Source organism: Vanessa tameamea, chromosome 17, assembly GCF_037043105.1.
Source record: "Vanessa tameamea isolate UH-Manoa-2023 chromosome 17, ilVanTame1 primary haplotype, whole genome shotgun sequence".
In the NCBI taxonomy this organism is placed as follows: domain Eukaryota; kingdom Metazoa; phylum Arthropoda; class Insecta; order Lepidoptera; family Nymphalidae; genus Vanessa; species Vanessa tameamea.
In genome coordinates this window covers 10508414-10526303 of record NC_087325.1, presented here as the reverse complement: position 1 = coordinate 10526303, position 17890 = coordinate 10508414, and the positions used below count along the sequence as shown (strand labels likewise).

Below are 17890 nucleotides of genomic sequence, written 5' to 3'. Positions count from 1 at the left end.
CCTGGCGCGCGCGCTGGCCGCCCCCCGCGCGCGCCCGGCCCCCGCGCCCCGCGCGCGCCCGCCGCTGCTGCGCGCGCTGGCCCGCGCGCTGCTCGCGTGCCGCTGCCGCGCCGGCTGAGCGGGCGACGCCTCGCGACGAGAGGGTTAATGAAGAATTCTTCGTGTGGATGATGAGTGATGAGAATCGATTTTACATAAATGTACAAAATTAGATTTAATAAAATGTCTAGAGTGAGGTATTTCTACAATAGATTACTGTATGCTTATACCTAGGAGATAAGTATCAGATGTCAGTTTAATGATTATATTTACTAAAGTGATAAGTGATTAATGTTTAGACGTAACGCGACGGTCCGTCGCCGGTGAGAGCGCTGCGGGGCAGGGGGGGGGGGCGACTGCGGTCGGTCGGGGCGCGATAACGATTGTCGGAGATTTTAAATCAAATAAAAGATTTCTTCTCATTTAAAATGTCTTTTATTAACAAATTTGTAACATAGTACCACATACGTTTTCATATAAAAATATTATTCAAATTTACAAACAACCATCACCTACGGTAAATAATACTTTTTTTGTATAAATAAGTTCATCGGAAAGCGAATTTATGATCAGTCTATCTTTTCGAGTCATTAATTCAAAGATCTTCAAACATAACAGACATTTGAAATTTACACTATATTATATAGCTTTCGATAAATTTTCTTCAGACAATTTTTAACTGTTTATGAGTCCTTTTGAGGGACTTTACAAGGAGGAACGAATCCTCCGAATTGCTTTTCCAGATGTTTGGCGACAGCTAAGCAGAGAGCTTCCTGACGCGGCGCTGCAACCACCTGGATACCGAGAGGAAGGCCTTCGGAGTTCAGCCCCAGAGGAACCTAAACACGTTAATGAATTAATTAACTGTACAACAACCTTATCTCTACGGTTAAATAACATTATTTATATTACAAATTAATTACATCTACATTCATTAAATTAGAAATAATTAATGAGGATAGGGGCACTGAATTATTTTTAATGAAATTTAAACTTTCAATTATCTAGGAAGCTCAGGAATTGTGTATTAAAAAACGTAGCATTCGTAAACGTACTCGATCCTGTATTTTAACTGTCATCGTGTCCAAAACAATCCTACCTGAACAGCGGGAAACTTTAGCACGTTGAAGACACCCCAGATCGCGAAGTTGTACGGGCGAAGCAGCAGCGCAGCGTGCGGGGGCGCGGGGGCGGGCGCGGCCGGCGCCAGCAGCACGCCGCCGCCGCACAGCACGCGCTGCGCACACGCACACACACACGCACACGTTATTGCCATACGTGTAAAGCTGGTCTCGATTCGCTTTGAGCATGGCCATTATACTGTGTGCAAATCCGTAGTCCATTTCAATATCAGAATTAAAGATCTTATCCTGATATAGATAGTTCCGGTAATTTTTATGCTACAAACGACTCTTTAAGTAATATACAAGTCATTTTACCGGACTGACGTTGTCAAGCACAGATAAGTGCAACTATTGACTATAATATACTCTATTCCAATGAGAATAGGAAAGAATCAAAACAAACCGTTCTTTTCAATATCACAAGTGTTTTGTTGATAAGTCCGCTATATGATTTACTACAATCAGTTCTTGATTAATATGTCTTCATTTTTAGTACAATAATATTTCACTTAACTACGTAAAACCACTTTAATTTTACTTCCAAAGTAACGAAAACAGTTTTGCCGACATTCAAAACGCCATTTTTCGATGAACGAACAATTCAAATGGAGGCCTCACTAAGGATGTTCGCTAAACGAATGGTGAATGAATAAATTTATACAGATAAAAAATATATTATTTTAGTTTTAACGTACATTTCAGATTTTTTTTTTAAATATATATTTATTTAATTGGATATAATATGGATAACGAATATTTGTAAAAAAATTTAGAAAATTACATAATGTTCGATAAAAATGTTATTATTTTATATAATAAGGTATAGACAAAAAATTTAAAAGAATTAATTCATTTAAAGAAATAAAATAATCTCAAAACATAGATCAGCTTTATGCAAAGCACTACACATAATTTATAGTTTTGAAAATAATACAACATATTATTCGGAATTATCAAAAGTTTTTTTTCTTATAACTTGGCTATGTTTAAGCGAACTGTAATTGTAACCGTTTAGTATTTACGACCTTTTGCTTCTGCCTACTGACTTTTGATTTGCCTTCAACACGGACTACGCTGATTGAACATTACTTTTTCAGTTTGGAGATTAAGATAAGATGTTATTTTTAATTATATTTTTTTTTTTCAAAAAACGTAATGCTGATATATTTATTTTAAGTTAATATTATAGAATATGTCATATGTCTTAAATGCCACTTTATTGTTGAAACATAGAATGTTTCTTTTTATTAATGAGGGAAATTGTGAGTGTGTTTCTGTGACTTATCACTGAAAATAACTACCTCTTTATAAGTTAATAAAACTATTTGTGAATTACCACGATCCAAATCAAAACTAACGACCTTATTTTTATTTAAGACTAAAAATGCTGCTACCTAAAAATTTGAATATGTACCTTACCTGCAATTTATAAAAAAGATATTTAAAAAAAATTACGTAAAACCAATAAAATACATCGTTCCTTAGCATTCATTACTCATTCACTCAATAATTTTCTCCTCACTAGTGTAACTCAAATGTCATGTCAATTCAAGGTCAAAGTTGTTTATTTCCATTCTTTCCTATTCCCATTGGAATAGAGTATACGTAATTATTACGTTTGTTATAGACATTACTCTAACATAGCCTTCTGGCATCCTGTCAAATATATAGTTATCAAATACGATGGTCATAAAGATTTGATCATAAAGAATTTTTTACAAATTTGATAAATTCATAACCAAATCTAACTCTTGTTGAGTGAATTCTTAACATGACAAAATTGGTCGAGATCCATGAAAAATGGAATAATATATTTATAAATCATAAATGCGTACAATGAGATCCTCTCGCAGGCTCTCCGTGAGCTCGTCCGCCCAGGCAGCAGGCACGGGCGGCATCAGCTGGTCGTCCAGCAGCTTGAGTATCGCAGCCACCGTGTAGTCGGACTGACCGATGAGCTGGAATACGAATTTTTGAATGTTAGTCATGAATAAAATAAGGCTTTAAGTCAGTAATAAATAAGTAAATAAAATAAAATAATCATAACCTGTACTTATTACTGAGTATTCGAGTATTAGTAGTTAGTATTTAAAGTACATAACCCTATATATTAATATTTATACTATTTAGTGTTGATATTTTTTAATTAGTTTTTTTTTTCTAATAGAATTAGTCTTCAAGAATCCTTTAAGTAAAGGCCTCCACCAAATTGTGCCAAACCTCTCTTGACTTTGCAGTTTGTATCCAATTTATATAAGAGCCGAGATGGTCCATTGGTTAGAACGCGTGCATCTTAAACGATGATTGCAGCTTCAAGTCCAGGCAAGCATCATTGAATTTTCATGTGCTTAATTTGTGTTTATAAATCATCTCGTGCTCGGCGGTGAAAACATCGTGAGGAAACCTGCATGTGTCTAATTTCAACGAAATTCAACACGCATTGGAGCAGCCTGAAGGAATATGCTCCAAACCTTCTCCTTAAAGGAGGAGAGGAAGCCTTAGCCCAGCAGTTCGAAATTTACAGGCTGTTAAGGTAAAAAAAAAAATTTTTGGCCCCGCTGTGTGCATAATTTCGACCACTAAATTTTTCCTCAATAGCTCCCTGTCCAATTAGCGTACACAATAGTTGAACAATAAGCATTAATCATATGTGATGCCCATGAGTAAAAGAATCTCCAATGCTGCGACATCGAATCAAGTTCATTAAACTTAAGACAGTTGTAATGAAAATATTGTATGCCTACTAACATTAGGCACAAACACTGTATGGACTCGGCCTTTTAAAAGTAAATATTTATTATACTTATTACAACTGTTTTATATTGAGAAATCAGGCATTCAATAATAAGAGTTACTTGATTAGTAGAAATTTGGGTTGAAATGTATTTGTGAGTTACTCGTTCTTTAGCTTTTGGCGTTGCTTAGGTATTTTATTCGCTGAAGCCCGTACTTCGATATGCAGATCTTGTTCTTTATGTGAGGTCTTGCATTTATTTTTATTTTTGATAGTTCCTAAGTGTCTGTACCTTCTTCCCCAGCTCCAGGAGCCCGACGGCCTCCCCCGCGTTGTCCGTCAGCAGCTTGGCGAAGCTCTCCGCCTCGCGCGACATGGCGTGCCTCCACAGCGAGAAGCAGTGGTCGAAGCCCTCGTGGTAGTAGGGCTTCGGCGCACTCGCTGTCGACGTGGCCTGCGCGGACAGGTTCGACACCACTCTGAGGGAATATAAATATCAATACAATGCTTATCTCAAACTAATGAACAAGGGTATGAACTATTTTTGTATATAATTATACAATTTATTTTTAATTTTAAATGGCCATTTCAAGTTTAAAATTAACATTGTCCTAAAACACTTTAAAATCGAACAAAATATACTTAAACAGGCTTCAATTCTTACAAGCACTTTGGAATCTAATCTCTATTAAATTAAATCTAAAATATGTATGAGTTGTATGTAGATTCAATAAGAACCGGCAAGAAACTAAGTAGTTGCTCTTGTACAAATGTCATAGATACGTTTGTTAACATTTTAGTATCTATACTAGTGATTGGTTCCAGCTTTACACAAGTGCAATTTATTAAGAACAAAATTTTATTGTTACAGACATTAAATTAAATTTTTTAGTCGCACTTAATTTGGAATTTATGATACCATCTAATTTTATTCTCTATTAATAATAATAATTATTATTAATTTCCGACTTGTTAAACAAAAATTGTGACAGCTGGGCCAGTATGATATAAATGTACCTTTTACACTGCAGCATATAGGATCAATGTGGCTTTCTACTAGTGGTTTTTTTTAACAGAAGATTAAATTTGTAGGTTTGTATGAAGGGGACGAAGGGGGGGGGGGTCGTGTCGAGGTGACAAACAAGTTTTAAGTCTTTATAAATTGAGTATAGATAACTCTTAATGTTAAGGGTAATAACATATACTAACTTATTCATAGCCTTCCTCAAATCCGAGCATATTGGACTCACGCGGAGATCTTTAATAGTTTCCATGTAGTAGATTTGAATATCCTGGAAAAGTTAAGGAAAAATTAAATTAAATTAGATAAGCAATTAGTTCACACCGTAAAACCATGTTATGACTTTCTTTGACGAAACTCAATGAAATGTGGAATATTTTTTTCAATCAATATTTTATGCTCTTTTTTTAAATGGCATCGGTAGGCGGTCAGACAAATGAGCCGTCTGACGGTAAGTGGTCACAACTGCCCATAAATAATGACGCCGTATGAAATTTCAATAATTTCTTATAAACTCGGGAACTAAGATGTTATGTCCCTTGTTCCTGTAATTACACTGGCTCACTTACTCTTCAAACCGGAACACAATTGTAAGTATTATTACCTAAACAGGCGTACAGAACAGCGTACACAAATCTAACTCCAAATTCCAATATACTTTTGAACATCTATATTAAGATTTCACCAAACAAAATTAATGAACAAATTTAAAAATTAATGAAGATTATTGATCCATAGAATGGAGAATGTACATGTATCCAGGTTAGCACAAAGCTCTACCGCCAGGCACCTGTTCCAAACATCTCGTACCTTCAGATGCACCTCCCTGTCGAGCTGCAGCAGATGCGCTTGTTGATCAGCGACGATCGCAGTGAGCGGCGCCAGGTCGGAGCAGTGTTTGCTGACGAAGCCCACGGATGCCATGGTGGGTTCTGCGCCGGAGCGCAGTCCAGAACCTACGACACAAAACATCTTAGCAAAGATCTTTATGCAACCTCAATATGATATACATGATGTCACAGAACGTACTGTAAGAAATATTAATCATTTCCATATCACCAATGTGCCACCATCCTTGGGAGCTAAGATGACATGTCCCTTTAAATCAGAACAACAATAGTATCTAAGCATTGCTGTTTGGCGGTAATATATGGAGAGCGGGTAACCCGTCGGGCGTGCACAAAGCCCTACCAACAAGTGATTCAATTGTAAGGCTATACCTTTTAAACTCGTATGCCCCGCCGTGGGGTTGAGACCGAATAAGCCGCAGAAGAACGCCGGCATCCGAGTTGAACCACCAATATCGGAACCTAGGATAAAAAGAAATAAATAATTTAAAAAAAAAGTCTCTTAAGTGGTAATTTTGTATTACAAAGTATTTGCATATAACCACGCACACAACGATATGGGACTAGCGATTGCGGCAGCGAGGGCCGCCTCCCCTCCACTGGAGCCCCCAGTAGTGTGCCCCGTGTTGTAGGGATTGTTGGTCTGCCCGAACACCATGTTGCGTGTCTCTTGCCTGAAAATATTTTACATTACATTTTCTGAAAATTTGACTTCAGTTACCACTTGATGGCAAAAAAACAAAAAATAAAAATATTATTACAAAATTGACCTGATTTAATTAACTTTCCTTAAAAAGTTGAAACTTTCAAACCTTAAAAACACATATTAAATTTAGTAATAATATTACATAACTAAGACTATTTCACGCGTATTGTTGAATGTAACATTATTTTTAAACGCTACACTCAAAAATATGGTATAACGCTTGGTGGTAGGGCTTAAAACAATAACAGCCTCATTCAGGCTCGTTTTATTAAAGTAAGTATACTCTATTCCAACCATAAGGGGAGAGAAGTCAAATAAACAACATTTGACAACAAATTTACGCGATATCATTGATGGAGAACTTAATCATCTATATTAATATTTATCATCTTGATATTCACTATGGATTTGCGAAAAAATGCGTTTTGAACGTCGTCGATACTGTTATCGGAATGTTTGCAGTAAAATTAAAGTAAAAAAAAAACTTACCTCGCTATGAATTATTTTACGTTTTCTTTCACATTTGAGGTTTGACATGCTGACCGTACTTCGTGAACAATAGCGACGCGGAAACAATAAGGACAAGTTACCCGAGCGAAGGCTCACTCGCTACTGATCGCTCCGTCGGTTACACACACTAACGCAATTATGTGTTTACGGTTACAAACACAAATAAAGGCCACGCGCGCTCGTAGATTGCAAGAACTATATGTAGTTAAGTCCAATAGTGTTCTATTATAAATAAAGATATATTAATCCAAAAATCTTAGTAGTGCACAACACAGCTGAGGTATTAATACAAATCGTATGAAAAACGTAAATCTAAGGTTAAAGGTAATGACTATATCGTATAAAGATTTTGACTTTTTAGACAATTATTTATTTTCATATCGTTTTTAAATGGATTTATGCAAAGTACTACCCTGACACCTGCCCCCTTTGTCAAGTGACTTAATTTATTTTATATAAATATACTATTTTATTAATTTGCATAAAGTTTGCTTAAAATTTGCATAAAGAGCTCAAATTATTTATCAAGAAGTACTTGCAGTGCACAATATAGCAGAGCAAACCAATTGCGTGGAATATGCTAGGTACATAAAGATTAAGATAATTAATTTTCATCCATCTTCAGCCATCAATTATTTATCTTGACATCAATAAATTTAACACGTTAATATATTCAGCAGTAATGCAGTTTACAGTGAGCACGGTACGCCGCGCCGGTCGAGTCGTACGTTGACCTATAGAGTCAAGGCTCAACGCTAGGGTTAGGTTTAAAGAAGTTTATTTCCAAAAAGAACAAAGTTCGCTTACAAAGGAAATTTTAAAATTATAACTACAATTAAGATATTACAAATAATAATAAACAGTAGTGATATCAAACAAGACCAGTGAAATCCTCTAATATATGGGTTCTTAATCGTTTTTTAAATATATTTAGAGATTTTGAATTTACAACACTTAGAGGCAAAGAGTTATACAGCTTGGGTTGTCACTTGATTTATATTTGTCGAATTATTAAAATATATTTTATATCTTAACTTAACAGTTCTCTACCAATATGGCCGGGATGCTAATCTTAACACTAGATTACGAGTTCAAAGAAAATTAAAAGCACTGTACGTGTGTATAATTTGTATCGATAATAAATCATTTCGTGTTCAGCGTTCAGAACATAATACCTACAAGTGTCAGATTAAAACTAAAACTGAAACTAAAAATTGAGCAATGACAACTTCGATATGGTTGAAAGATCCTTATAAATATTTTAAATAAAGTATATCTTGAGTTGTAATTATAAATTGGCAACGAGACCGACAATAGCATTTCGATTATATATTTTACTAAACTAATTTTACTTTAAAGTGACAACCCTAAGTAACGCGTTATTATACTTATATATATTATAAATAAATGAAATATTGTGTAAGTTTAATACGTTACGTGTACGTATATAGTGTACTTGAATTCAGCTTCGGTTAACCGCGAGCATTGTGTAATAATTACGAAGTATATTTTTGTAAGAGTTTAAACCTCGTACGATCACATTTGTTAACAAAATTTCATTATGTAACATTTCTACTTCCCGAACCGGTGGTAGCTGGCGGTGGTAATTATCTTATTCATTGTAATTGTAATTTAATCGTCCCTTAATAAAGTTATTGATTTATTATTAAACGGTGTTATTTAATGAACTCTTAAAACCAACGAACAACAAAGAAACGCATTAAGGACACTATACTTTTAGCTGATCGTTTACGACGTTGCTATATATAACTCGGTAGTAGGTTTTTGTATAGTGAAGTTGTGTTCTGATTTGAAGGGTGAATGAGCCAGTGTAACAGGCTCCAGGGATTCGAGATTTATCCCCAAGGATAAAAAGGTACCAGCTAAGACCAATCTTAGCTTAGCTGGTTTAGGTTGTTGGCACATTGGCGATATAAGATATTTCAAACAGCGCTAATTTCTATAGGCAACTTTTCACTAAAAACTAGAACACACATCACAGACAAGGTATTGAAGAATTGCAAACAGTTGCAAATACATAAACTTCGGACAGTTGAAACTGTCGATTTGAATATATAATTTATCTTAACTTTTGCTTCAATGTTCTCTACCTGGCCAATTCTACTAATTTGAAACGGTAATGATTCGTTACGATTTTAATCCGATCCAAATTCGACTGTTCCTCACAAAAATAAACCTGAGCTCAATCGTAACCGAGGGTCAATTTTATGATTTTTGATACGATCCCGATTATATTCCGATACAACTTCAACTGTACAGCAATAAAATAAAAATATAAAAATATTATTACAAAATTGACCTGATTTAATCTTAACTTTCCTTAACAAGATATTTTTTTAAGGTTTGACCCTTAAAACCTTAACCTTAAAAACATATATGGCATTTAGTAATAATATTATTATATTATGTCTTAGTTAAAAGACAATTTTACGCGTATTGTTAAAAAAGAACATTATTTTTTAATGCTACTTTCAACAATATGGTATAACACTTGATGGTAGGGCTTTGTGCAAGCCCGTCTGAGTAGGTACCACACAATCATCAGATATTCTACCACCAAACAACAGTATTCAGTATTGTTGTGTTCTGGTTTGAAGGGTGAGAGAGCTAGTGTAATCACAGGCACGAGGGACACAATTCGTGACCAACCTTGGGAACTAAGGTCCCCAGGGTTGGTCACGAATTGGCGATGTAAGGAATGGTTAATAATTCCTACATCGCCATTGTCTATGGGTGGTGGTGACCACTTACCATCAGGTGGCCCATACGCTCGTCCGCCTATCTATGCCATAAAAAAAATGTGCCATTGATTGGCACAGAGAGCTGGGGACTAAGTATAGTGCATTCGAAAATTGGACCGTATTTTGCAGAAATGTTTTAATTCCAACATTTTTTTGCTCTAAGATAGTCGACATATATACATACTTAAGCTTCCCATATAACCTCTTGCACTAACAGTGGAATCAAGTCACGACGAGGTTATAATCGGAATTTACTTTTCACTTACGACCTTTGTACTTTGCACAACAGTAGTGTATAGGGTGTATAGACCACAGATGTTTGAATACGTATGTGATTTAAATTCATTTCGTGATACTTAGTGAAGTAATTTTTGAGAATTGTACTAAAATCTTATATCTGCTACATATTTAGAGATATACTGGACGAATATATAGGTAACGGCTTGGTGCGATTGAGCGTTGGTACTTTTAAATTTAATTAATAATGTAAATTGACGATTCAAATTTGCTCGGAGCCAACTCGAATAAAGTATTTGACTTTACAAGGGTTGTTAAGAGACTCAAAAACATGTTTTTAGCAAGCATTACACTACACTTTGTAGTCTTTATTTAGTTAAAGGCAACTCTCAGCGGACTCAAGCCCCTTCCAAAGGATAGACCTGAATCCGCCACTACTCTCATAAATCGTTGGGAAGGGAACCCTAGAAGACCAGAGAGAAGAAGAGAGAAACAAAACTTACCATTTGTTAATCTCAGGTACATTGGTGACAGCGACGGGTATAGCGCCGGCGGCGCGTACGAGACGCACGCATTCCGCGTCCTCGTCCGCGCGGGCGGACTTACGCGCCCGTACCCCGAGAGTGTGCAACATGCCTTTAACCGCGTGACTCTCCTTCGCAGTAAAAGGAACCCCTAGAATAACACTTGCCATAATTAATATATAATAAATTAAAAAAATATACACATAAATATTCACATGGGACAAATAAAGACGGCGGTTACTGCAACGGTATATACCGAATCGGTGGTAGATTTAGAGTCAATTAATGTTTATAATAGGCCTACTTTGATAAATAATCTTTTGATCTCTGACATACCACGATACTTATCACTGAAATACATGGCTTTTTCAAGGCATAACATATTAATATAATGACGATTATTATCTGTGCTCACCTAGAAACGGTTTCTTCTTAAATTCCTCTTCGGACAATCCATTTTCAATCATCTTGTCAACTTGCCGAGCTTCTTTAAGCGCTTCCTCGTATCTCTCATCGGTGACCGCATTAAGTATCGGATTTACCTGCAATACATGCCGAACTATATTGACCGAATCATTACTGCTGTGTCACTGCTGGTCCTCTTCTCCTTTTTGAGGATTTGAATTTATTCTCTTCGCTGCTCCTTTAAATTTTCATTTGTTTAATTTATTTCGGCGATGAAGGAAAACATAGTGAGGAAACCTACATCTGTCGGATGCACATCTTCCACACTTGAATCACCAGCATTGGAATATCATACCTTCTTAAAAAAAGAGACCATAAACCGGCAGTAGGACACTTACAGGCAGTTACTATACTTGAACTTTAAGGAGTAAAGGTACAAATATTATTATGAATACATAATCTCTCTCTCTCTCCCTCCCCGTGTTACGTATATCTCTATCTATCTCTGTTACTATTGGATTTATTATAATTATTAAAATCATCGGAAATTAAAATAAAGTGTACTGTTACGTCTGTAACATGAAAAACAAAGGATCACAAATACGATTTCGGTAACGTCACATGATAAAATGATAAACTAGTCGTGCAACAACCCATCCGGTGGAATGTTAACCTTAACTCACTGCTTATCGACGCAGTGACATCCTCGTAAGAATTAAACGTTAATTAATATAAAATTAAATTAAACAATAAAATAAATCAAAGTAAGGATTAAGCTTAAAGAAATGAGAAAATTCAACACACAATTTATAAGATTTACAGCACCGTCCGAAGTGGTGCTGGACAGGATATTTGATTACAAGTCACACAATGTGGACTAATGCTGTGACCCTTTGCCCTTTCTAACTTTTTAAATATTTTAATAACATAACATAAAACATACATAATTAGCCTGTAAATTTCCCACTGCTGGGCTAAGGAGTTGCTATTTAATATTTTAATAGCAACTCTTTTTTCGTAATTATGATATTTCTTTACTATATGTCAAATCATGCCATTAAAGTTGTATAACTATCTGATGAATAATTCGACACTGACGGCGGCTACTCCGACGGAAAATGAGCGTCGAACTTCGGAGGACAAGCGGTCTAACTTGTAACCTTATAAAAACAGTTTCTTAAAAAAAAAAGTGAAAGTGCAGGCAAAGAGATAATTAGAGGTCCAAACCTCGAAAACACGAAGACAAAGCAAGGTATGTAATTATTTAAAAATTTCAAAAAAGAAGCGAAACACAGACAAAAAAAAATTTTTTTTTTTTAATTATGAACGCAAAGACCACCTCAAATATCAAGTCGAGTTAGTATAATATAAAACTTGCAGCCATTCTCTTATCTTTATGTAAATCCATTGTTTATTATTCACAAGAACGATAAAGGTTAAATTATTGATAAATGCTGATTTTGCCAATTCTTTACTTTAGTAATTTAACACAAAAAAACTATCTTTATTCCAATTTTTTATTCCAATCGAAGGTATTAAGATGAACAAATGATAATTAAACAAAAGTTATTTAGACTTAAGTATTGCTATTACATATATTTGCTAATAGCTTTTTTGTATGAAATAGGTAGGTGGTTTGGCAAATGGGCCATCTGATGGTAAGTGGTCACCACCGCTCACAGACATTGGCGCCGTAAGATATTTTAATAATACCTTGCATCTCCAGTAAGCCACCAACCTTCGGAACTAAGTCATTCCCTTGTGCCTGTAGTTACACTGGCTCACTCATCTTTCAAACCGGAACACAACAATACTAAGTATAGCTGTTTGGCGGTAGAATATACATGGGTATATAAATGGGTGGTACCTACTTTTTACAGTTTTAACAGCTTCTTTTACATTCAAAATACCACTTTTTTGCAAACAATTTGAAAAGATAAATAAAAATTGTTACTATAGATCACTCAAGCTCGACCAATGATATCATCTCAATTAAATTGTCAAATATTGTTTATTTGGCTTTTGTCCTCTTGTGGTCGGAATAGGCTATAAATTCATGTGTGAATTTAAATAGGATAATAATTTATTTTGTTCCTGTCGGACAAATGTCTATATGATCTTTGTTCCATTAAATATTTGGACAATATATAACATGAGAGCCTAAGATATGTTAAAAGCAGCTATAATATTTTTTTTAGTTACTTATAACAGGTAAGTAACTTATTTATAATTTTAAGAGTTGACATTCATTTGTTTTTTTTTTTTAATCAGACTAAAAGTGTATTCAGTTTAAGGTTTTACATTAAATACAGATAACTAATAAGCAATAATAGGAGTTTAATATAACTTGATGTAATTATTACAATGTTTGTCCAAGAGTGTGTGTGTGTGTATGAACACATACATCATACATAAATCTTTAATGATCTCATTAAAGATTTACATTTTTAATGTATTTATTTTTACGATTTTAGTTTCAGATTATAACACAGTAAAATCAAGGTTTTTTATAAAATATTAGATAACCACATATATTACATATTTATTATAAATATAAATTCCATAAGAATTTTACTAATTCACACACATCTTTGAATATATTTTTTTTAATATATGTTATGACTTATGAATAAATATATAATAGTACAATATAATACAATGATGAACGATTTACACAAAGCCACAAACCTGCTTAATCCTTTCAATACATGCAGTCACGAGATCCTCCGACTTTAATTCATTTTTCCTTATTTTCTCTGCCAATGTTACTGCACTTTCCATAAGAATGGCATGTTTCTTCTCCAAGTCAGGAAGTGCATGCCGTTTACCATCCCAGTATAAAGAGAATAGGAAGTCAATAAACTGGTCTAAGTAATAACGGAATAAAAAAAATAGTTTCTTTAATAAATTTATCATCACATCTTTACATATTCTGTTTGTTTTGGATTTTCGTCTCTGAAAGTAAATAAAATAATTGGTTTTTGTCTTTATAATAACACTAAAACAATGCAAGTTTAACTTCACCAACAGAAAAGTATGTTAAATGTAAGTACTAGTGTTTTTTTTTAAATATATTTCGGATTACATAAATACAAAGGCACATCCTTCTTCCTTCAATATATATTATTTATTAAATAAATATTTAAATAAGGCTGTTTACGTAAATACGTTAAATTAAAAAAATAATAATAATCATAAATCATAAATATTTATAAAACTTACTCCTGATTTATCTTTTTTAGAAATACTACCAGAATGTTTGTCAGTTGCCATTACTAATATATTTTTCTGCAAATAATTAAATATCAAACGAACATTAAACTTATTAATATTATTGTTTTTCACTTAATACCAACACTGGTAAAGTTCTTACTATGAATATGAAACTAATTCAAGTTAATGACAATTCCGATTTCTGACGTAAAATGAAAGTCAAAGCTGCCAACTCCTAAAATACCACTGCACCACTGAAGCAATGCGCGAGTGCGTGACAGGCGAAAATAAAATTAAAATATAAAATGTATCATTTAATTGAATACCCAAAAACTTTAGAGAATTTTAAATTAATGAAAAAATATTTGTGCAATATATGAAATTAATAAATATGATCGAGATTATTGCTTACATTTGATGATTTTTATGAGTAAAATAAAATAAGCCATCTGACCTATTACTAAAAAACAATGGCATTATAATAAAACGCTGATTTGTAGAGAGCAGTATTGTGGAATGCAATGGATGAATGAATGAAAAATTAGTGTTTATTTAGATTTTTGTATCTTGATTGAGTATTGTTGTTGGCCCTACTGACCTTTACAGCGTCACCGAACGTTGGGGCGAGTGTTAAGACTCTGCCTTAAGGTGAACCCTTTTGGGCTCGAGAGTGACATTCGTCCAGAGGGTGTCTCCTATGAGATCGCACCTTGGCTCAGAACGTAGTCGGTGGGGAAATTTATTTAGATAAATGTTTCGGGTATATATACAAAAGTTTCAGTAGCAAAAAACGACCCCTTCCAGTCTCAAACGTTTCAAACACGCAGTTTTTTTGTGCATAAATGTGGTATGCGTTTGGAGTAGCCTGTAGAGTTATTTACGACGTAATGATGGCGTGCAGATGTTGCATACGCTTGGAGTGGCTATCTAGTGGCTAGCGTCGTAACGACAAACAGATGTGGTGCTACAAATGTGTTATCTTAAATTAGCATTCTTAATTAATCAATTAAAACGAACTTAAAAAAGATTTTATTTAATAATATCAACTTGTATTATATTAGTTTATTATCTACCAATTTATAATATATTTTAATTTATATATTAAATATCTATTTCATAAATTTTAAAAAATATTGCAGGTTGGTATATAATGTATTTTGTTTTTAATTTATTTAATGATTCACAATACATTAATGGCTGGGTCATTTACAACACTTTAATCTTAACCGCAAATCGCTGATTCAACCGCTGACATAATATGCTTCCCTATAACCGTTTACTTACTTGTAAGGCTTGTTTAAGGGGCTGGGTATCGCATATACCATGTATTCTGGGTAGGTATAAATTACTCATCATATATACTACCGTCTAGCAGTATTAATATATATTACTCAGTACCTATGGTTGTGCATAAGGCACAAGCGACATAACATTTGCAGAGGTGACATAACATTTGCAGAGGTGACATAACATTTGCAGAGGTGACATAACATTTGCAGAGGTGACATAACATTTCCAGAGGTGACATAACACTTCAGGTGATATATTTGCCCGACTGTTTACCAATGCTAAAAAATACCGACTTCGTCCAAATTTCAATGTTTAAATTAATGATTAATACTAAAAAAATACATAATAGAGTTTTGAATTACTTTTTTCCACCGCAGTACTCATTAATACAAATTAGCTTACCTAATATACAACTTTTTGTTTTATTTAAGGGGACTACATGAGCTAAATGTAAGTTTTATAATGCAAAAAAGTATATGATCCAACGCAGTAAACTAAATAAAAAAAATATATGATAATCTTCAGGATACATGCTAGTTATTTGCTATTTTGAAAACATGATGTAATTAATTTGGTTCGATAGAAAAAAATCACAAAGTTACCTCTAAAAAAAACTTTTAATAAATAATAACTATATTTATATACATTCAATAATTCTGGTTTTTTGTCAGATTATTCTACAAGTAATATACTACTTTATCTCTGCGTCACTTTTTTGGTAAAATCAATAGATTTCTTTTAAAATCAGATATTCTTATTTTCGAACAAATAGCGTACGCATGTGTGCGTAAACGCCGTGTACAGACATTGCCGGCCGAGGCCTGATGCTATATAGACGTGTCGATCTTTTCGTTACGAGCATCATTACGTTACGAGATAATTTTTTGTAATTTTAATTGTAAATTAATTGTTTCATGTTTTCTTATAATAAATATTATTCTTTCTTGTAGATAAATATATTAAGTTAAAATAATGTAGTAGTAATTAGGCATTTGTTTTTTATTATATTATTTGTTATAAATTTTAATTGTGTAAATATAGGAAATAAAGTGAAATGCGTGAGGAAAACTAAAAAACGTTTATATAAATTAAGCGCCGAACATACATATGAACGATATTAAAAGGTAAGAGTATTTTATTAGTAAACATTTTTTTTTTATAAATTATGAATATTGAAAACATCTATTAGAAAAAATGTGCAATCAGTTCACATAGAATCAGATTTTTCGAGCTGTTCTTCAAATATTATGATAGAGTATTTGGTGAAAGTAAGGAAATAATCAATTGAGAGTGACTACGTTCGATCCCCATGAACTCGAAGCAATTTGATATTTTTCATTAAAATTACTATGGGGCATATTTAGATACATATTTTTTAAATACATACTTTTATAATTAATAAAAATATAATTACTAACATATATTTATTTTTTACAGAATAAAGAAAGTCGAAAACAATAACACGGAAGCTATTTATATTGCGAAAGAGTTTAATTTTATCGATTTTGTTTATAATAGGAATTAAAGTTATGTATGAACTAATATTAATAATTTAAAAAAAAGTAAAGTCGTAACAAAAAAAAAATGTAATTGTTGCGAACCAGAGAACTAGAATATTTAGAAGTGTCATTTGTACGTAATTCAAAAATTGTAATTTTTAGTAACGTCCGCCATATTGGATTGAATATGGAAGCAATTCATGAATCGTGGATTGTCATGGAGACTAAATATGTGTGCCAACTTTCAGCTCCATAGCTTCAATGGAAGTGGGTGTAATATTGATTGCAAGATTCCAGGACATACGTACATACATTCATACATACAAGTGAAATTAAATAAAATATTTTAATAAAAAAATTAACACTAAATGTTTTTTTTTTGGTAGTACCAAATCTAAATATTTTAAGTTTAATTAAATCAGTTTTATTTTTTAATCATTTTCGAATAACAGTCAAAAGTAATACAAATAATTCTAATATCCTATCTATTTTTATGAGATTTATAATTAAATCTAGTATGATTAACCTAGTTAACTAATGATTCAACCAAATCGACTTGACGACATTTTTTTCTTGTAAATATTTAGATTTTTTTTTTTTTAATTGAATATATTTTTTTTTCTTTGTTAACCGATATTAGTAAAACGAACAAACACTACGCTATATGTTACCCCACGGTTACTACACTACAGGTTTCGAACACTTACGATTTTATTATATAAATAGATTATCAAACTTTTATAAAATGTTAAAAATTGGTATGTTTTAATATTTAGTATAAGAACTAATTGTGGTATAATAATATAAATAAAAGGTTAAAACTAACTGTCTATTTTATTGTGTACAAAATATAAATAAAAATATTGTAAGTTTAATTGAATCAGTTTTTTTTTATAATCATTTGTTAACTAACATCGAAAGAAATAAAAACAATTCTGTTGTCCTATCTATTTTTATGAGATTTATGATTGATCTTAC

The 17890-nt window shown here is 33.0% G+C and overlaps 1 protein-coding gene and 1 long non-coding RNA gene across 2 annotated transcripts in view; both read right to left on the bottom strand.

Moving 5' to 3' along the window:
- Positions 1-17890, bottom strand: part of LOC135193734 (uncharacterized) — a 149111-nt gene that overhangs the window by 83971 nt on the left and 47250 nt on the right. The gene's annotated exons all lie outside the window — the stretch shown is intronic.
- Positions 536-14339, bottom strand: LOC113400226 (fatty-acid amide hydrolase 2-like). Its single transcript, XM_026639718.2, has 12 exons — positions 14133-14339; positions 13599-13865; positions 10921-11047; positions 10485-10656; positions 6316-6440; positions 6139-6228; positions 5729-5874; positions 5107-5189; positions 4190-4376; positions 2999-3121; positions 1139-1276; positions 536-878 (listed from the first exon to the last, which is right to left on the bottom strand). Exons 1-12 carry the CDS (start codon positions 14181-14183, stop codon positions 723-725), a joined length of 1665 nt encoding a protein of 554 aa, XP_026495503.2. The 5' UTR covers positions 14184-14339; the 3' UTR covers positions 536-722.

Coding starts and splice junctions, on each gene's coding strand:
- LOC113400226 (XM_026639718.2), bottom strand. CDS start 14,183: ATGGCAACTGACAAACATTCTGGTAGTATTTCTAAAAAAGATAAATCA. Junction 11,048..13,598: donor GTATTGAAAGGATTAAGCAG/GTTTGTGGCTTT, acceptor CATGTATTGCAG/GTAAATCCGATACTTAATGC. Junction 10,657..10,920: donor TAAGAAGAAACCGTTTCTAG/GTGAGCACAGAT, acceptor GTGTTATTCTAG/GGGTTCCTTTTACTGCGAAG.